Here is a 22,194-nt window from a genome sequence, read left to right as displayed (position 1 = left end):
ATTTTCCTAACACACACACTCTTTCCATTCAAAAGACGAGAAAAGCAAATGATGTACAGTTTGTAAATTACAAAAAACTGTAATCTGGATATAAATCATTGTTTGGGGGCTGCTTTTTGGCCATTCGGGATAAATTTATTAAATCCAACTTTCCTCTGGATCAGCCCACTTTGTTTTTTTTTTTAAATAAACATGAGGTCTCACTATGTTGCTCAGGCTGGTCTCAAACTTCTGAGCTTGGGCATTCCTCCCACTTTGACCTCCCAAAGTGCTGGGATTACAGGCAGGAGCCACCATGCCCAGCCAGCCTATTTATTTTAAATCTCTAAAAGATTGAACAACAGTAAAGATTTGTAAAAAGTTATGTGCTGTCTTAATGTTTTTACTCCGTATTTTGACCAAGATAATACTTTTTTTTTCAAGATTTAGAATTTCCGTCCTAGAAAAGTAAGACTGAGTTTATTTTCAAATTTGGGACCTCATGTTCTTGATGTTATCTGGCAAAATTTTAACTGGAAAAAAAGGCTTGTTTTTATGTCAGTTCACATCTACTGCTTTGATTAAAACCTAGCCCCAAACTCAAAACTTGTTATAATTCAGCCACTAGGATTAAACAAGTCAGCCCCAACAAAACCCACCATGAGAGATCATAATTGGCAATTGAAGGGTTTCTCTCTTTTACAGCTCATTTTTCAAAGTAATGAATTAAGGATGAGTTTGGTTCGAAAAAATTAGAATAGTTCTCTACTGTTGGCTTTTTCAAGTAGGAAACAATAGTAGGCTTTTTAAAGACAGATTCCAGAGAACCCAATTTATGCAGAAACGTAACATTTTTAGCCCTAGCAAACCTGCATTTGTTTTAATTTAGGATTCCATAAGGATCTTTTAGTGCTTTAAATCCCAAAGCCTCTGTTTTAAACAGAGCAAGAGGAGTTAGAAAATAAAAATTTTAGCCCCTAAAACTGACAAATGCATTGAGTATATTCTATCAACAATCAGAAAGACCAGCCTTGCACAGATAGTTGAAGTTATTACTTACATATTTCAAGCAATAAAGCATTTGGGGAGTTGGCAGAATAAAGGTTGCATGAATTGTATGGGTGAAACTTTTCCTTCATCTTAGACATTTAGACGAAGTCATTGTTACAATTCATTTTTATTTCCTTTTTTTTTTTTTTTTGAGATGGAGTCTTGCTCTGTTGCCCAGGCTGGAGTGCAGTGGCGTGATCTCGGCTCACTGCAACCTCCGCCTCCCGGGTTCAAGCCATTGTCCTGCCTCAGCCTCCCTAGTAGCTGGGATTATAGATGCCTGCCACAACGCCTGGCTAATTTTGTTTGTTTGTTTGTTTGAGACGGTGTCTCACTCTGTCACCCAGGCTGGAGTACAGTGGCGCCATCTCAGCTCACTGCAATCTCCGCCTCCCAGGTTCAAGCAATTCTCCTGCCTCAGCCTCCCTAGTAGCTGGGATTATAGATGCCTACCACGACGCCCGGCTAATTTCGTTTGTTTGTTTGTTTGTTTCTTTGAGACGGAGTCTCGCTCTTTCGCCCAGGCTGGAGTACAGTGGTGCAATCTCAGCTCACTGCAACCTCCGCCTCCCAGGTTCAAGCGATTCTTCTGCCTCAGCCTCCTGAGTAGCTGGGACTACAGGCTCACACCATCACGCCTGGCTAATTTTTGTATTTTTAGTAGAGATGGGGTTTCACCACATTGGCCAGGCTAGTCTCGAACTCCTCACCTCGTGATCCACCCGCCTCGGCCTCCAAAAGTGCTGAGATTACAGGCGTGAGCCACTGTGCCTGGCTAATTATTGTATTTTTAGTAGAGATGGGGTTTTGCCATGTTAGGCAGGCTGGTCTCAAACTCCTGACCTCAGGTGATCCTCCCACTTGGGCCTCCCAAAGTGCTGGGATTACAGGTGTCAGCCACTGCGCCCGGCCTACTTTTATTTCTATTATTCAAAAATTCCCGGCCAGGTGCAATGGCTCACACCTGTAAGCCTTTCACTTTGGGAGGCCAAGGTGGCCTTTGGGAGGCCAAGACTTCACCTGAGCCTGTGAAATTGGGGCTATTGCACCACTGCACCCCAGCCTGGGTGACAGAGTGAGACCCTGTCTCAAAAACAAAAAAACAAAAAAATCCATAGTTAATTAGCTCAGTTTTTATTGTGTTAGCCTAGACTTTGCTATAGCCACGTGGCAAGGATGAGCTAAATTTACCCAAATATGTCAATGTTCTGAAAAGGCCATCAGTTTCTAGCCGAATGGCTAACTCCCACAAACTACAGCAATCTTTACTTACAGCCAGATGGATGTCCAAAATAAGGAATCCTTTCCTATTTCATTGCTTATACCACATTAACCTCCTTGAAGAATAAAAGGGCCCTATTTTCTTTTTCCCAAAGAAAACAAAATTTGACCTGGAGCCAAAACACTATGCCAAATGGTAATCTCTAAATCCAAATTCTTCCATTTGTGATAGGAGGCGATCTTTTCGAAGAATACTCTGACGTAATAATTAATCATAGACCATAACCTTATTTAAGCTTACCAAATTTAAAATATAGTTTCAAAAGTATCCAAATACTCTGGCTTCACTCAGCAGTCTCATTTCTAGTGAACAGTTGTCACAGAGCCCCAGTACCTGACCTGTGTGGAACCCCTGAAGGTCACTGAGTGCCCCTTATGTTCTCCTTCTAGTGGAGAAACCCTACAAATGTGAGTTTTGTGGAAGGAGTTACAAGCAGAGAAGTTCCCTTGAGGAGCACAAGGAGCGCTGCCGTACATTTCTTCAGAGCACTGACCCAGGGGACACTGGTGAGTTCACGCAACACACGTTTAGTGAGCATCTGCTGTCCTAGGTGGTGAGATACAATAGTAAGTAAAAAGACTCGTGGAGTTTATATTTTACTGGGGGCAGACAGATTATAAAGAAAGTAAATGAGCAAACTGTAAGTTGGAAAGTTAGAGGGTGGTAAGTGCTATTGAGAAAAATGAAGCAGTTGCTGAGGAGTGAGGGTGAGAATCAGGGAAGGCTTCAACGAGGTAACATTTTAACAGACTTCTTAACAGGGTGAGTGAGCCCTGCAGATAACTAGGGAACAGCAAGAGCAAAGGCCCTGGGGCACAAATTTGAAGAAGTGTACATAGTCTTGTGTGTCTGGAACACAGTGAGTAATGGGACCTGAAGCCAGAGTGGAAATGGGACACCAGATCTTCTCAGGCCTTGCAGGCCATTGTAAAGGCTTTGGCTTTTACTCTGAGTGAAATTAAAACTCTTTAGAGGGTTTTGTACAAAGAGGTGACATCATTGGCCTTCTCATTTGAAAGAATCACTCTACTTGCTTTTGAGAAGAGACTGTATTTGGGGCAAGGTTGGAAATTGGGGGGTCCAGTTAGGAGGCCATTGCAATAATTCAAGCAAGAGAAAATTATGTCTTGTTAGTGGTAGAGGTGGTGAGAAGTATTCTAATTCTCTGTATATTTAAAGGTAGAGTCAACAAGATTTCCTAACAGATTGATGAAGAATGGAGTTGTCGTTTACAAAAAATGGCAAAAATTGAGGGTAGAGGAGGTTGGGGAGTGGCTAGGGAAGAGTCAATTAAAACTACAAGGATTTTCTTTGCACAGGGTCCAATTTATATCCTTGTCTACTCATATGATTTATTGTGATGCTTCTATTTGGGGATTCCTTGTTTTATTCAGTGGTTTGAATTAGATGCCTACTGGCAATTGGTTGAAACACTAGATATTCTTCTATGTCTCAATTGTGGTTTTATTTCCTTTTAATCCTTTGTTGCAACAGCCTGAAACTTTTTTGTGTCACATCTCTGCAGCTGTCCTTTGTCCCATTGAGTTGGCTATCAGCCTGGTTCTGCAGCTTGGGTTGTCTGACATTTTTATTTGGTAACTTGAACCAATTGCTTATTTAGAATAGGTACAAACTCTCTTGGGATTTAGTGTTTGACAGCAATTGTTGCAGTTGAGTAGTTTGAATAGGCTAAAACAGAAAAATTACAAAAAGATGACAGAAATAAAGTGAAACTCAGGAAAAATGGAGTAGAAATGACTACTTAAACTGCCCTCATTTTGAGTGAGAGGAAACTTTTGTTTTAGATAAAACCCATTGCATGATGTTAGGAGCTGGCCAACTGAATTCTCTTGGCTTGCAGTGCTTCTGCTTTTTATCCTAAAGGCATCTTTGGTTTTATCAAGGAGTTGGATTTCTAACTTGATAAAGGAAATCCAACTTATTTGGATAAAGCTTATCCAAATAAAAAGAAATGTTTACTCCCTTATAAAAAACAAACAGGTCAGACACAATGGTACACACCTATAGTCCTAGCTACTAAGGAGGCTGAGGCAAGAGGATTGCTTGAGCCCACGAGCTCAAGCCCAGCCTGGGCAACAAAGCAAGACACCATCTCTAAAACAATAATAATAAAATAAAAAGAAAAACCTAATATTTGGGTTTTAACATCTTCTTCTCTTTGTTTTGCTTTTATCTGAGTCTGCTTGCTAGGAAAGATTTCAACATCTTAAGTGGCATGCTTCATGGCAGTCAGGCAGTACTCGCTCAAGGACAGAATGTAGGCATCTCTACTTGCAGTTCTGTATTTCAGACAATAGGCAAAGCTCCCACTGTAAGAGATTCCCAAGCTATGAAAATCTATCATATTCCAAGTAGAATCACTAATATTTAAAGCTAGAATGAAAGAGAGCATCTGACCCTACTTCTTCATTTTAGAGGTGACAAGACTGAGACTCACCCAAAATTCAGTGACCTACTTAAAATCCACCAGAACTTTAGTTGTTTTTGTGATTAGTCATATTTTTTACTTTTCAAAAACTTGAGATATAACTCACATGCTATAAAATTTACCTTTTTAAAGTGCACATTTCAATAATTTTAGTATATTCACAAGGTTGTACAACCATCATCACTATCTAATTTCAGAACATTATTACCATCCACAAAAGCAGTGCTGTGCTCATTAGCAGTCACTCGCTATTCCCCCTCCCTCTAGCTCCTGGCAGCCACCAATCTACTTTCTGTCTCTATGGATTTGCCTGTTCTGGACATTTCACATAAATGGAATCATACAATATATGGCCTTTTGTGTCGGCTCCTTTTACTTAGCATAATGTTTTTGAGGCATTTATATATGCTAAAGCATTTATCAGGACTTCATTCCTTTTTATGGCTGGATAATATTCCATTGTTTGGATATGGCATTTTCTATTTATCCATTCATCAGCTAATGGACATTTGGGTCTTTTACACCTTTTCCACTTTTTGGCTTGATTAGCTATATTTCTTAAAGGTTATATATTATCTGGTTTGCAAAAGAAATATAGTAACACACATACTAATAGACACACACATATATACATATATGTGTGTCCTGATTCTCCTGGAAGGAGGGGGAAAAATCAGAAAATTACACTCTATAAACAGTAAGTTCAAAATTATTGATTTTGAAGTAAGGTCACCACTTTACTTCCCATTCTCACAACCTTTTTTTAGGAATTTCGAATAAGGAAAAGTATCAAAAGTAATATTTTAGCCATTCTCAGTGATATTAGGTGATTCAGGAAATGCTGAAATACAGAGGTTGAGTTAATTTGCATTTCATAGGGTGGTTTGGTGGATGCGTGCACCATACTTTAAGTCTCAGCAAAAAAAAGGTAAAGGGTTAACTAAGTCAGCAAGTTTTGATTTTTTTTTCAAACAAATATGTTGTAATGGTGGTTTCAGGTTATAAATGTGTAAATTCACAGCTTAATCAAGTTACTGCATCTCAGTTCACACATTACTCTTTTATATTTCAAATAGTTCCTATAATTTTTCCCGAGGCCAAAATTTACAGAATATTTAACCCAACATAAGCCAATTCTTTAACTATTTTGCACCCTTCCATGTATGGTTTCCATTTCTGTTTCCTTCTTAGAATTGGGAGTCCATTGTGGACATGGGGTTCCATTCTGAGCCTGAGCAGTATAGTACATCTTATGCCTCATCCGTCACTTGTAAAGAGATGATGCTCCGTTGCTGTTGTGCCTGCAGCACTCATTCTCCAAGTGCTTATTGTAAGTTGAAGTGCAGCGTAGTGTGAGAGCCAAGCCTGTGGACAAACCTGCCTGCAAGGGGAAGCAGGACTTTCTGGAAGCAAGCAGATGGATAAAAAGGCCTTGGAGTGAAGACCAGCCTGCAAAAAAATGCAGGTATTGGGCAACAGGACTTCTGGCCTTGCTAATCGTTTCTTTTATCCAGATAGCATTTGTTGAGTTCTCTATGTGCCAGGCTCCATATCAAAGCTGTTTGTAAAGATGAATTAAGGTTAAGCCCCTACACTTTAAGGATTTACAATCCTGGCTGGGCGCGGTGGCTCGCACCTGTAAGCATAACACTCTGGGAGGCCGAGGCCGGCGGATCACAAGGTCAAGAGATGGAGACCGTCTTGGCCAACATGTTGAAACCCCGTCTCTACTAAAAATACAAAAATTAGCTGGGTGTGGTGGTGCTCACCTGTAGTCCCAGCTACTCAGGAGGCTGAGGCAGGAGAATCGCTTGAATCTGGGAGGTGGAGGTTGCAGTGAGCTGAGATCGTGCCGCTGTACTCTAGCCTGGCAACAGAGCAAGACTCCATCTCAAAAAAAAAAAAAAAAGACACAAGTGATATTGCTACTTTAGTCCAAGTTTCTACATCAGGCATCACAAGTGACACCATCAGAATATTCCAATTCTGTCTTAATGGAGTATATATGAAAAGAAGGAAAAATACAGAAGACCATGGACTGCATTTTCTCATTAGCTTGGTTCTTATTTCAGAACGAGACTAACAGCTGGTATAGAGATTCATTTAGCCTCATTTCACACAGATTATGAATACTTGGAGCAGGAAATATTTTTATGTAACAATGAGTTCTAGCAATAATAATATTTTTAAGTAATTGAATAATCACATCTATTTATGAATCTAGGACTCCAAACTTTTCTTCTTCAATAGGTCTTCAAGCTAATACAAGCATGAGGGCTTCAGAATAAACTTATATTTTTACCAACTTAGCAGACCAAAGAAAATGTTTAAAAATTTTTAAGTTTGTTTTCCCAACCTATTTTTTTTTTTTTTTTTTTTTTAAGACAGAGTCTCGCTCTGTCACCCAGGCTGGAGTGCAGTGGCACGATCTCGGCTCACTGCAACCTCCGCCTTCTGGGTTCAAGCAATTCTCCTGCCTCAGCCTACTGAGTAGCTGGGATTACAGGCACCTGCCACCACGCCCAGCTAATTTTTGTGTTTTTAGTAGAGACGGGGTTTCACCATGTTGGCCAGGCATCTCAAACTCCTGATCTCAGTTAATCCGCCCACCTTGGCCTCCCAAATTGTTGTGATTACAGGCGTAAGCCACCGCACTTGGCCCCAACCTATTCTTTTTAAAAATCAATACTGGCCGGGCGCGGTGGCTCACGCCTGTAATCCCAGCACTTTGGGGTGCTGAGGTGGGCGGATCACAAGGTCAGGAGTTCCAGAACAGCCTGGCCAACATAGTGAAACCCCATCTCTACTAAAAATACAAAAATTAGCCAGGCATGGTAGCATGCGCTTATAGTCCCAGCTACTCGGGAGGCTGAGGCAGGAGGATTGCTTGAACCCGGGAGGCAGAGGTTGTGAGACAAGATCATGCCACTGCACTCCAGCCTAGGCAACAGAGCGAGACTCCCTCTCAAAAAATAAAAAATATTATCTCACAGGTAGTATTCATTTCACTTGTTCAAAAAGGCAACAGTTTTATGAAACTTTTTTGTTAGAATCTGCCTCTGTCTTTGATACCAATCTCTTTTTTTTTTATTTTTTTATTTTTTTTTTATTTTGACAATGTACTCTGGCATCTTTATTTCTTTTTTTTTTTTTTCTTTTTTTAAATTATTATTATTATACTTTAGGTTTTATGGTACATGTGCGCAATGTGCAGGTAAGTTACATATGTATACATGTGCCATGCTGGTGCGCTGCACCCACCAACTCGTCATCTAGCATTAGGTATATCTCCCAATGCTATCCCTCCCCCCTCCCCCCACCCCACAACAGTCCCCGAAGTGTGATGTTCCCCTTCCTGTGTCCATGTGTTCTCATTGTTCAATTCCCACCTATGAGTGAGGATATGCGGTGTTTGGATACCAATCTCTTGTTAGACAATTTATATTGCATAATAACACCACTTTGTTAAACTCTCCATTAGTTACTGACTGACCACACCATAGAAGAGACAGGAAGCAATACCTCTTATTTAAGCTCCACTTAACGCTTCAAGATCTAATGAAGGATTTTGAACAAAAACAAAAGCACAGCACAATTACATAGTTAAACCTCCAATGACTTTGAGATAGAAATTGTATCATGGAAACAGTTAACTAAAACCAAATATTAAGACTTATACAGGGAATAAAGGTAGTAACTTAATCTGTAAATGTGACTTTGTACTACATTTTATTATTTTTTCAGCACGTCTTTAAAATAACTTTTCTAATGAAAATTACTATATCTACTGTTTAGTAGGCAAGCAATGTGAAGGGAAATTGATTCACAATGACAGTCCTACTCATTCTGTTCTCACTCATGCACTGAATGTGCAAATTGTTCCTTGCCACCATCCCATATTCCCCACACCCACTGCTTGCAGCATTAAACCGCCAAACACCACCCAGGAACGGATTTCCTATTTCGTCATTTAAACCCATTATCTTGTTCCCTTACTATCTTGCCAAACTGGTTTCCCTCCACTTACATTTCTGAGACATGATGTGGCAAGATAACAAGTCTAGACTGTTTGTATAAATAGACAGTTGGGTCCTAAAGTTGGAGAAAAGGACCAAAAGCCAATAGTCCTCTTTTTTTTTCTTTTCAGTGCACTGCCTAAACCACTCAGTAATCCCAAAGAGCTTGTCCAGTTACAAAGCATTTCTTTGTGTGTGTGTGATATGTGTGTGTGCGCGTGTGTGTGTGTGTGTATGTGTGTTGTTGTTGTTGTTGTTGTTTAGAGACAGGGCTCACTGTGTTCCTCACACTGGAGCGCAGTGGCAAGATCATAGCTCCCTGGCTCAAGCAATCCTCCCACCTCGGCCTCCCATGGCACCTGGCTCTTTGTGTTTCAAAGGGCGCTCATTTCATGGTATTGTGCATCAGCTGTCCAATAAGTGTTAGGCAAAAGACTAGCAGTTTAGGAAAGAAAATGAGAGTGCCATCTTCAATTGAAAACTAGCCTTTGCCTAACTTATCAACTAGAAAACAAGGTTAATTCAGTGAAGATCAGCTGAATCAGTAGGAATGTGTTCACATGTACAATGAAGGTGGAGCTCTTGTAGTTAATATTTTGAGTGATTGACCCAGAAAGAGGGTGTAGGTGAACAGGAGTCCTCTAGATTCGTTTCAGAGGATTTCTTTCAATCTAATCGGAGTTGTGGAAATGGGAAAGTTTCCACCTATGCCTCAAAATATGTCCATCCATGAACACTGCAGAATTTTATGTTTTTAAATGTCAGGCATTTGGTCACTGATTTACAGAGTAATGTTTATCTGGAAATGACTCTCAAGACCAGTTTGGTGGGTAACGAGGAATAAAAGGTGATGTTATCTTAAAAGTTTGCCATTTAGTGACCTGCCCTAATTACAGTTATTTAGGTCAATGTGTCCACACTTCAGCATCCTCCCAAATGTAGAGGATGTTGATTACGTGTCCTCAGAAAGCTGCTTGTTGTAATTGACATGGACTTCAGTAAAATGTAGACAGCGACTGCTGAGAAACAAATGGGAAAACTAGATGGGTAGCACCGTGCTTGGGGTAATTCCTGGGTAATGATTTGGCAGTGAGAGGAGGGACCACAAGAGACTAATAAGAACAATGGTAAAATGGGCATAAAAGGTAAACATTCCCAGAATACTGTTTTTCATTCTTTTTTTCTCTATAAATCTTTTTGTTGATAACTACAGGGTTGAGGGGAGGCTTACTTAGATTTAATCTTCTCAAAATTGCTGGAACCAGGATGAATGTTCCTAGTCAAAGTGCAAACTTAGCTGCCTCTCCCTTGATTCTAAGAAAAAAGTCTCCTTCTAACAGCCCCAAGAACTTACTGCAAATTCCAAGCTTTGTCTTTCATCTCTGCTCTTGGGGCTTTGGGTAGTGCCACATCTGGTGGTGGTTTTGTGTGAAAGGAAATAATATATATAAATAATTTCCTGTTTGGTCATTTAAACCTATCCCTGTGCTGGACAGAATTTGACCCTCTTCACTCAATAGCAGTGTCTTGTGGCTGAAGTGCCCGTTATTTACAACTGCTGGTCAGCCAATCGAGTACTTTCGCACTAGCCCAAAAGCCACTCAGGCCCCCTATTCTGTCCCTTACTGTCTTCATTTACACAAATAGTTGTTAATAGCTTCACTGAAGGCTATGATTTATTTCTTTAGAGCCTAGAATTATTTTTGAGAAGAAACTCACTGTCTAGTAAATATTGTCATTATTATCACATTATTATCATCCTCTTCTCTTTCTCATTTTTGGAGCTGGATTTCTTTTTCTTTTTAAGAGATGGGATCTCATTGTGTTGCTCAAGCTGAACTTGAACTCCTAGGCTCAAGCCATCCTCTCACCTCAGTCTCCTGAGTAGCTGGGACTATGGGCTAGTGCCACCACACCTGGCAGAGCCAGATTTTATGTTATTCTGGAAAAAAAAAAAAAAAAAAAAGCTGAGCTTTGGCTGAGTGCAGTGGCTCATGCCTGTAATCCCAACACTTTGGGAGGCTGAAGTGGGAGGACTGCCTGAGGCCAAGAGTTGGAGACCGGACTGAGCAATATATTGAGACTAATAAATTTTTTTTTGTAATTAGCCAGGCATGGTGGCTTTAGACTGTAGTCCCAGCAACCTTGGAAGCTGAGGTAGAAGGATTACTTGAGCCCAGGAGGTTGAGCCTGCAGTGAGCTGTGATCATGCCACTGCACTCCACCCTGGGTGACAGAGTTGAGACCCTGTTTCAAAAACAAGTAAATAAATTAACTAAATAATGAAAACTGAGCTTTATAATGTATTGTGTAATGACTAACATACAGTTTTTTAAGGTCACTAATAAAATCAGAAATATTTAATACTTTGGGGCTTTTTTTTTTTTTTTTTTTAGACAGAGTCTCACTCTGTCACTCAGGCTGGAGTACAGTGGCACTAATAGGTTGGTGCGAAAGTAATTGCGGTCTTTGCAGTTACCTTAATAGTTCACTGTAACCTCAAACCTCTGGGCTCAAGGAACCCTCCCACCTCAGTCTCCCAAGTAGCTAGGACTACAGGCACATGCCAACATGCCCGGCTAATTTTTTAAAATTACTTTTTGTAGAAACAGGATCTTGCTATATTGCACAGGCTGGTCTCGACTCCTGGCCTCAAGCAATCCTCCTGCCTCAGTCTCCCAAAGCACTGGGATTACAGGGGTGAGCCACTGTGCCAGCCACTACTTGCTTTTTACTCTAATCCCTTAAACTAATTTCAATTTATTCTTCCTTAGACATAATAGAAAAGTATGGATAGTTCATTTTAGTTTGGATCTCCTGAAGTGTTTATGAGAAAACAGAGAAAAATGTTTACAGCATCACAATATGTTTGCCCAGGGCAGGTGAGGGCAAACTGTGGCGCTCTGGGCAAGTGCAGCCAGTGGCCTGTTTGTGTACAGGGATTTTTACATTTTTAAAAGGCTGTGGGACAGAGAAAAAAAAAAAAAACAAAGAATATAACATAGAGACTATATGTGTCTGACAAATTTTTAAAATTTACTGTCTGGCCCTTTACAGACAAAAGTTTGCTGATCCCTGGCTCAGGCTAGCATCATGTGTTAAAATGTCAAGCCTTGTATTTAGAGCAGCTGGTATCTCTTTGAATTTTATTTTATTTATTTATTTATTTTTTGGAGATGGAGTTTTGCTCTTGTTGCCCAGGCTGGAGTGCAATGGCGCAATCTCGGCTCACTGCAACCTCTGCCTCCTGGGTTCAAGCGATTCTCCTGCCTCAGCCTCCCGAGAGCTGAGATTACAGGCATTCGCCACCACATCCAGCTAATTATTTGTATTTTTAGTAGAGATGGGGTTTCTCCATGTTGGTCAGTCTGGTCTCGAACTCCCGACCTCAGGTGATCTGCCCGCCTCGGCCTCCCAAAGTGCTGAGATTATAGGCGTGAGCCACCGTACCTGGCCCTCTTTGAACTTTAAATTTGGGCACTGCCTGCTGAATTAAGGTAAATTCATTACAGTTTACTATTTTAGTTGATTAGATATTGCCACTATTTATATACTCTTCTAGTAGTTCTCAATTCTAGCTGCATTTTAAAATCATCTGGGGAGCTTTGAAAATATTCTTGCCTAGGCCCCTATGCCAGAAATCCTGATTTAATTGATCTGAAGGGGGGCCTGGGCATAGGTATTTCTTACATGCTATTCAGGTGATTCTAATGTGCAGCCAGGTCTGAGAACCACAGGCCTACACCACTCACAGGTCTATTTGTGGATGGGCAGTTAGCCCACACTCATAGGCAGGTTTTTTTGTGTTTTGTTTGTTTCTTTGTTTTTTGAGATGGAGTTTTGCCCTTGTTGCCCAGGCTGGAGTGCAATGGCCCCATCTCGGCTCACTGCAAACTCCGCCTCCCAGGTTCAAGTGATTCTCCTGCCTCAGCCTTCCGAGTAGCTGGGATTACAGGCATGCACCATCAAGCCGGGCTAATTTTGTATTTTTAGTAGAGACAGAGTTTCTCCAAGTTGGTCAGGCTGGTCTCGAACTCCAACCTCAGGTGATCCGCCCACCTCCACCTCCCAAAGTGCTGGGATTACAGGCATGAGCCACTGCACCCAGCCCATAGGCAGTTTTTATTCACATTTTTATTAGAAATTCAATAGAGATGCGTTATACAAATTGTTCTTTAATTTCAAGGCAGAAGTGTTGCTTAGGGAAATTTTATTTGGGACTGTTTTGAAATGTGAAGAGCATATGAAACAGATAATACAGAGCACAGAGAAACAGAATATGAAAGATAGGAACTGAGAGGAGTGTGCTAAAAAAAAAAAAAAGAAAAAGAAAGAAGCCACTCAGAATTTCAATACACAAATCACTGAGTAGATGTCTTGCTGTCTGTGTGAGTGTATCTATTTTCAAAAGTGCTGTTAACATAAACAGAGCAGTAAATCTGGGGCACCATGCTTTTTTTTCAAAGTTGTTAAGAATTATATCAGTCTGCAGGTGTCACACGCAGTTACTCAGAATCAGAAAGAAGGCTGATCGGGGGTTAGATCTCCATCTATCTATCTTTTTGCAACCAACCACGTCCAGGCTGTTTATTTAATACTTCCTCTTGCTAATGAAGGTACTGGTTGGGGATGGGTCGAGCTTTCCCATCTCGGCATAAGACTGCAAGATTTGAATGTGCCCTGGTGTCGGCTTCACTGACCACAGCAGGTACCCCAGGCAAGAATCTGAGCAGTTATAACAGGTAACAACAATAGAGTGTGCATCCAACTTCGGACACTTCTCCTTCCAGTTTATTTCCTTTTCTCCCCATGTACCAATGTGTTCTTTTCTCTCTTCTTTTTACATTTTTCCAAACCAGCAAGTGCGGAGGCAAGACACATCAAAGCAGAGATGGGAAGTGAAAGAGCTCTCGTACTGGACAGATTAGCAAGCAATGTGGCAAAACGAAAAAGCTCAATGCCTCAGAAATTCATTGGTAAGAATACAAACCTTTTTCCTGCTGTTGTTAGCAGATAGTTTGAATGAAATAACATAGGATGCTTGCTACACAAGGTCCTTCCTAGCTTAACCTCTGTTAATTAGTTTTTCATTGTGTACTTTTATTCTTCGTGGTTCATTTTGATAGCTCTGGAAAATAGAATAAAAGATATTAACTAAAGCATCATCATGACAGGAGATGGGAGTATTTTATATCCAATTTCCTAAATGGATGTGATGTTTAAAATCCTGTTCCTTCCTCTTTACTCTGAATGACATATGTTGCATGAGAGAGTTTATGCAATTTATACCAGTAAGATGTTCAAGATAGCATTTTTGTAATCTTTTGTAATTATATTTTACAAGTTGGTTCGTTAGCATGCTCAAACTTTTTTCATGCTCTAAAACATATTGCCATATTTTCTTGAATTTGATTGAGAATTGGCTTTAAGGGAAAGTGGTTGGGCAAACATAGATTTAAATAACAAGGTTTGATTTAATCATTTGTCTTACTGGAGTTCATTTTTATGCCATTGGTTTTCACATTGTCAAAAAATACAGCAGAATGAGATGGCTATGAAATAATTATGTTCATTGAAGTGTTAGGACTTCCAAATGGCAGAGATATTTTGCTGAACTCTCCCAGATGTTTACATAAATGTGACCATGATATTTAAAATAGATTTGTATTTGTGAAGTAGACAGCTGAAATTGAATGTATCAGTTTTGCTATAAATTGAAAGTTGGTGATATTGAACAAAAATAGTTATCACATGAAAATAGACCTCCCTCAACATCAGTAATATTTTAGAAACCTGTCTCAGCCTCTTTTTCCAAAGCTGCTTGCAGCTGTTGATTTTTTATTTGAGTCCTTTTGTATTTATTCTTCTCAATAGCTCTTACAGATAATAAGTTGCCTGCCTGGTTTTTAAATCTGACTAAATTTGATTCTGGTATAGATAATGTTTTGACAAGCAAACATTCTATGTGAATTATAGAGGTATATTGAAAGAACCCATATATTTCAAAATTACCTAATTTGGTATTTCTGCCTACTTATTTTATTTTGACTAGCTGAAAGGTTTTTGTGCACTTTTAGTCACTTTAAAAATAAATTGTGTCAGAGTAAAGTTGGTATATTTCAGTTTAGGGAGATCCCCTCCTCCTTGCTGTCCTCCCTCCCCTTGGTGAAACATGTCAGGGGAACATGTAGTGACTTCCATTTAGAGTTTAGGCACAGTAAACAAATGGTGAGTTTAAGACATTGTCTACATATATTGCCCATGTATCTTTTGGGCTTTACTTATGTGAAAAGGTTCTGACTGGAGTACAAAAGAAAGCTTGCCTCATTATTCTGAGTGTATTTTAGTTTGGAGAAAGTTATAGGTTTTGTTTGTTTGTTTTGAGACGGGGTCTCACTGTACTGCCTAGGCTGGCGTGCTGTGGTGCAATCACAGCCTCAAACACCTGGGCTCAAGAAATCCTCCTATCCCAGCCTCCCAAGTAGCTGGAACTATGGGCACGCACCACCAGGCTCAGCTAATTTTTAAACTTTTTGTAGAGATGGGGTTTCCTTATGTTGCCCAGGCTGGTCTGGAGAAAGTTTTGACTCTAGAAATGGCTGAAGCCAACATGAGGAGGGACATCACAGGGAGAGCTGGGCAAGAAAAAAATGTAAAGCGACTTCATTTCTTTCTTTTTTCTTTTTCTTTTTTTTTTTTTTGAGACAGAGTTTCACTCTTGTAGCCCAGGCTAGAGTGCAATGGCGCGATCTCGGCTCACCGCAACCTCTGCCTCCTGGGTTCAAGCGATTTTCCTGCCTCAGCCTCCCGAGTAGCTGGGATTACAGGCATGCACCACCATGCCTGGCTAATTTTGTATTTTTAGTAGAGACAGGGTTTCTCCATGTTGGTCAGGCTGGTCTTGAACTCCCGACCTCAGGTGATCCACCTGCCTTGGCCTCCCAAAGTGCTGGGATTACAGGCGTGAGCCACTGCGCCCAGCCGTGACTTAATTTCAATCCAGTTGTGGTCAATGCATTTTGGTCTAAGACAACTAAAATTTGAGAGACAGTCCCTAGTATTTACGGTTGCCCTAAACCTATAGTTGAACTAAAGCCCTACTTAATATAATAAAAGTTGCTTTGGTATTTCATGGGTTCAAAAATATAGCATGTTTCATATGTGCAAATTCATGCCATTTTGCCTGTTGCCTCGGGGATCTATTTCGTTTGTTTGCTACAGTTGCAACCAGAGGATTTTCACTTCACTACTTCCAGACTTGTGAGAGATGCTGATCTTGTGGGTGTTGATTTCTCTCATCTTCTGAACCATCACATTCTCTCTGTGCTGGAATCAGAAACCTGGTAGAGTTAGCTCTTGATTGAGGTAGTAACTTCAGGGCTTCAGGGCCCAGAATAACTGGGGGAATTTTTTTTTTTTTTTTTGTAAATTGTGTTGTAGTGCAATAAGAAGAGTACTGGATTAGAAGCTAAAAGACCCAGGTTCTGATCCTAGCTCTGTCATTTCTTAACTGTGTGTTTAGACAAGTCACGGAACCTTTCTGGGCCTCTCTTTACTCATCTGTGAGATGAGGAGACTGAATAGGTGGTGAAGTGACCAGGAAGTTTCCTCCCGTGTACAAGTCTGTGAGATTAATTAAAAAAGAAATAAAAGGCAGCAACTATTGATACCACTGTGTGTTTAGAAAGTCCATGTGCGTAACTTCAGATAGCCTTTTTCTCAAGGCTATACAGATATGGTGTTTATGCTATAAACCATATCCTAGGTTTTTAGGGTCTTTTTTTTTTTTTTTAGGAAGATGGTATAAGTCTGAGAATCTAAAACACAGTCACATTAGCTTGACATTCATGTGTTTTCATGTGTTTTACTTAGGGCAGTACTACTTGTTCATTCACTCTTTTGTCCATTCATTCATCATACAGAAGGTTAAGAGTTCCTGTCATATATATGGTGTTCTTGTTCTTGGGCACTGTTCTAATCTTCTTGCATTAACTTATATCCTAAACTTTTGTTTGAAAGGTTTTTAAAAAATAAAAATAAAAGAAACCCCTTAAATTATTTAATTGAATCAACTTCTGTGATAGAAAATAGTAATGTCAATGGAGGGAGAAAGGAACACTATTTGTGACACTGTGCAGTGTATGAGATGAAGTGATGTAAAATGTGGGGCTCCTGTTTTCTCTCCATCTCTCCTCGCCTCACCTCCCCTCTCCTCTCTTATCCTCTTGTTCCCTCCCCTCCTCTTCCCTCCTCTCCTCCCTTCTCTTCTCCTTTTCTCTCCTTTCTCCTATATTTCCTCTCCAAGGCACTGTTTTTTGAAGATTCAGCTGCCAGGGTAATGGCAATGGGTAAGGTGTGAAGGAAGAGTGAGTCATTCCCTTTAATCCTTGCTGACGGTTGCACAGCACTCAGACCAGCCTTGACTTCCCTGACCTCTTGAACTGTGAGGGTAAAGGTGAAAATAGACCATCAGATCAGGCCGCTGCTATCTCAGGGGGGCTGGCGATAATTACCAGTAGGGAGCATTTTACATCCATTAGAGACGAACTGGGGAAGAGGCACAGATTGGATCAAGTCTAAATGTATTTTGAGACACAAACATGCTCTCAAATTGGAGAAAAATAATTTTTTTTCTAATTCTCCAAGAAATTTTTTATGTCTTTGTTTCAAATGGGGAAAAAAAAATGGACACACGTCCATCAGAAATCACCATCTTTACATTGTCAGAATAATTCTGTTTAAGTTGTTCTTTTCAAAGGGCAAGAAGACCTTCCTTTGCACATACTGTCCTTTAGGGGATTTCCTTTCTCTGAATCTTGTTCTTCTGTTATAAACTTGTTTGACTACACTTCAAACTAGGCCATCCTCAAATACTTGGCTCAAAATGGATTTCTCTCTTGGATGCAGAAGAAAAATGACTACATTTCTGCATATTTCTCCTGATTTTTATTCTTTCCCAAAAAAACAGATGTTATTCAGACCAAAGTGGTTACCATAGCATCTCCTTATTTTAAAAGTTTTATGTATTACTTTATTAAAGGAAGTTTTCATATCGAAAAGAACATGAAAAAAAGATCTCACTCACCTGTGGTAAACATGTTAATGAGGTTTTGACACTTCAACAAACCATCGGATCTCCCTGTGAAGTAACTAATGAGAAATTGCCTGCTTTGGTTAACAGCAACAGGAAGCAGTTTTAATACCTGTTTCTAAGAGAAAGAAAAGTATTTTTCCAACCCCTTCCCAAAGGCCTGATGTCCATAATCCTGTAAGCATTACAATGTCATAGTATTTTTGGGATATTAGGAACCACCAGTGAGGCTCTTTTACCATGGAAGGAAGGAGGATCAGAGAGCTGGAGTGACACAGCTGGCAGGTGACAGAGCAGCACCAGACCTCGGCTTATAAGGCACTGCAGTCCAGGCCTTTCCTTCCCCAGGAGGTGACCAAGAGCAGTGCATGTCATGCACAGGGCTTTGGACAGCGAGGCGTCTGGTCATTGAAAGTTGGTGGGAGAGGCCAGGTGCAGTGGCTCACACCTGTAATTCCCCACTTTGGGAGGCCTAAGCAGGTGGATCACTTGAGGTCAGGAGTTCAAGACCAGCCGGGCCAATATGGTGAAACCCTGTCTCTACTAAAAATACAAAAATTAGCCAGGTGTGGTGGTGGGTGCCTGTAATCCCAACTATCTGGGAGGCTGAGGCACAAGAATCACTTGAACCCAGGAAGCAGAAGTTGCAGTGAGCCGAGATCGCACCAGCTTGGGCAACAGAGCAAGACTCTGTTTCAAAAACAAAAAAGAAAATTGATAGGAGGAAAAAAACCCTTGAAGAAGGGCAATTGTTCTCCCTCAAGGGTGATTCTCTTTAGAAAAGAACAGTCTTCCCTGGTGACTCCATGAGAACAGATGACATCCACACAGCACTTCCCAGTGTCTCACAGAGGACAAAGACTTCTGCAGCAACCAAATGTGGTCTCCAGCTCAGCTTTCCCCAGCGCCACCCCCACAGCTCTCTCTGTTCTTTCCTCCTTCCTGTTTCTTCTTGTTCTCTGGCTCCCCTCTGTTTTCCACCTCCTGCAAGAAGTGTTAGTTTCACTTAGGTTGAGATCAGAGCCATGATGATGGTTGGGTATTCCATTTTCCTGCCTTTTTTGTTCATTTGCTTTTGGATGTGCGCTGATAGTAAGAGTGAGGGATAACACTTGTGGGAAATTATATGACGCAGCAGCAAACACATTTAAGTGACTTGAAGAACTTTAAGACTTAAAACCTGAATATTTCACCTTACCCCGTCATGGTGACTATAAATATTGGATTTCTGTTATTTTTCTAAAGGTTCGATCATTTTGCCCCCCTCTTCAAAAAAACGTTTCAATGGCTCCCAGTGGAATCAGATGTAAACCATTCAGTCAGGCCTTCTGAGCCCTCCACAATCTGTCTTCAACTTACCTCTTCTAATTTTATCATTTCAGCCAACCAGTCCTTTGCTTCAGCCACGGTGAACTCCTCCTCCCTCTTCTGTGTAATATCTCACTCTTGTCTGAATGGCCTCCCTCACATCTGCCCTTAAAATACACATTATAGGCCAGGCACAGTGGCTCATGCCTGTAATCCCAGCACTTTAGGAGACCAAGGCAGGAGGGTCACTTGAGCTCAGGAATTTGAGACCAGCCCAAACAACATAGTGAAACTCTGTCTCTGAAAAAAAAAAAAAATCAAAAAATTAGCCAGGCATGGTGGCATGGGCCTGTGGTCCCCGCTACTTAGGGGGCTGAGGTGGGAGTATCGCTTGAGCCCAGGAGGTTGTGGCTGCAGTGAGCTGTGATCACGCCACTGCAATCCCACCTGGGCAACAGAGTGACACCCTGTCTCAAAAAAATAAAAATAAAAAGAAGCACACATTGTCCACATTCCCATACCCCTGTGTTCTCTCTCTGCTCCATCCTCCCTCTGCACTCCAGGCAAGTTTACTAGTCTGCTTCTTCTTATAGATATGACTGTCTCCACCACCGTCACTACCACCACCTCTGATTTCAAGGAGACTTTAAAGAACAGATGAATCTTTGCCCCATATGAAGTGTGGCATATTTGAGAAGTAGTTCAGTTTTCTCTTTCCACTCTCTTGGCTACTCTATGTTTTATTCTACCATGTAGCATCAAGGATACTGATTTGTCAGGAAATGATGTAAATGCTGCATCTCCTCTAGTGGATTGCAATTTTGTTGTATTCCTCAAATCACCTAACCATGGTGCTAAGCAAATAATGAGAATAGAGTGCTTACACATGCCTGGCACTGTTAAGCACTTTATAGACATCATAACAACTCTGCGCAGCATATACTTCTTGAGTGCATGTGCTAGTCCATGTGGAAAAAAGCAATTGCTGCCACTAAGCCCCCTTTCCCTCTGCTATGGGAACCATCGCAGCAGAAAACCTGAAGTCACTGCTGGTGGTGGGGCTGTGCAGCCATGGGCAAGGTAGCAGCCAGGAAACATCAGTTAACACTCAAACATATACTAGGATATGTGGGCTCTTGGATTACATCCTGGTTCTCTGTTCACCAACTGGACAATCTTGGAAAGTGAATCAAACTGTTTGTGCTTTAGGTTCTTCATCTAAGAGATGATAATTCATACCTTAAAAGGTATCATACAAAAACTAGCCAGGCGTAGTGGCACGTGCCTGTAGTCCTAGATACTTGGGAGGCTGAGGCAAGAGAATCACTTGAAACCGGGAGACGGAGGTTGCAGTGAGTCGAGACCACACCATTGCACTCCATCCTGGGCAACAGAGCAAGACTGTCTTAAAAAAAAAAAAAAAAAAAAAAAGCATCAACCCCTAATGGGCTGGTAAAATGAGACAGTATGCAAAGTATCTAGGATGGCACGGTAGATACAGCAGGGGCTCAATAAATAGTACTTATCGTTATTGGGATTATTGTATATAAGGCACAGTGCAAGGTACTGTGAAATGTAAAGACCAGAAGTAAACATATTAGGGTGGTGGATCTTCCCCCTCAACCCTGCAGACAGAGTTCTGAATCCACTTGCTCAGTTAAGGGCCCTTTTAGCTCTAGCCTGTGATTCTGTACTTCCAAGTTGGCACTTAGAAGCCAACAACCATATGTCCTCACCACATTGCATCAGTTCAGGTCAGGTGGTTTCTTAGTTTAGAGTTAACAAAGCCAAGATATAAGACACTGACACCTTTAAAAAGAACCACAGGTAGGGAATGGCCCAACCAGGCAGCCTTAGTTTCTAAACTTAGGACTTGCTGTTGCTGTGTGTATTTTTGTTGGAAGAAGACCTCTAATTCAGCCTGAAGCTGGTATCATGAATCATTCAAAGGCGTGGTGTGATTTTGACTAGAAGCTGGACCAGATGCTCCGTGCAGGTTTGGAAGCAGTTACACTTTTGTGGTTTGACTAACCTTTTTTATGAGTGTGTTACTAAAGAAACGTGAGCTGTTGGCTTTTCAATTACTGTAGTTTACCCTTTCTGAGTTTCATACACATTGAGTCATCGTGTCTACAGGTGACTGATAATCATCTGCACTGCTCAAGTTACCGTAACTCAGAGACGAGGGGATCTGATGATCGCAAGTTGCATGCACGTGAACATCTGAGGCTGCCCCATCTCCTTAACAATGAACAATGGTCTGTGTTAACTACAGAATTCAGTCACATATTTCCACTCATCCAGGGGTTTATTTTCCTCTTAATGTTTTGCCTTTTACAATTTTAGCACTCAGCTGTTTTCTGACATATGCTGCAGGTGGTATAGATTGTGAAGTTGTAGGCCTTGTTAAGTAAAGCAAACTCTTGGGAGAAAGGATAAAATCAGAGTTTGTGATGTGCCTACCCCACCCAGAAACCTTCTGGAGCCTCTCTGTTGGGTGACAAGAGAAAAAGTTTCTCAAGGACTCCTGGTATTTAGGGAGATGAATAGAGGTGGCCACAGTGGAAAATAACCAATAACCTTAAAAAGGCCAAGAAACCAAAGTTCATCATTTCTGTGTCACATTCTAGGGAATGAATGTCTGTGACCTTAGCTGGCTCTCATGTTCTCAGTATTCCAGATGGCCTTGACCAAAGATATATCCAATCTGGAAACTGAAAATAAAAAACATTGATTACTTTGGCCAAGGTCTACTCTGCTGTTGCTTCTCATTGAGTTTCCAAGACAGGGTGTTTTCCTTTGCATATTTTTTTTTCTCTCAAGTATTTCTCTGGAAACTATCAGGTTGGCCTTAAGGTCAGCTGCTTGTGGGGATGCAAAGACAAATTCATCTCATGGGAATAGATCTTTTAGCTGGTTCTTCTGGCTCCAGTTTCTCACTGTTCTGGTCTGCCTTACACATTGCTGTTACGTTAACCACAAACCTGCCTTTCTCAAGGGCAGGTAGCCTTGGCTCTTT

General features: G+C 40.9%; 1 protein-coding gene across 2 annotated transcripts in view; it reads left to right on the top strand.

The window, feature by feature from the left end:
• IKZF3 (IKAROS family zinc finger 3) overlaps positions 1–22,194 on the top strand; it is a 110,105-nt gene that overhangs the window by 76,403 nt on the left and 11,508 nt on the right. The window contains exons 6-7 of one of the 2 annotated variants that reach the window (XM_003778862.5): positions 2,701–2,817; positions 13,636–13,752. In XM_003778862.5, coding sequence (XP_003778910.1) covers positions 2,701–2,817; positions 13,636–13,752 — 234 coding nt within the window. Of the gene's footprint in view, positions 1–2,700; positions 2,818–13,382; positions 13,519–13,635; positions 13,753–22,194 lie in introns of those variants that run through there. The other variant, XM_009251860.4, reaches the window with a different exon arrangement.

This window comes from Pongo abelii, chromosome 19, assembly GCF_028885655.2.
Source record: "Pongo abelii isolate AG06213 chromosome 19, NHGRI_mPonAbe1-v2.0_pri, whole genome shotgun sequence".
NCBI lineage: Eukaryota > Metazoa > Chordata > Mammalia > Primates > Hominidae > Pongo > Pongo abelii.
This window is presented reverse-complemented; position numbering and strand designations above follow the sequence as displayed.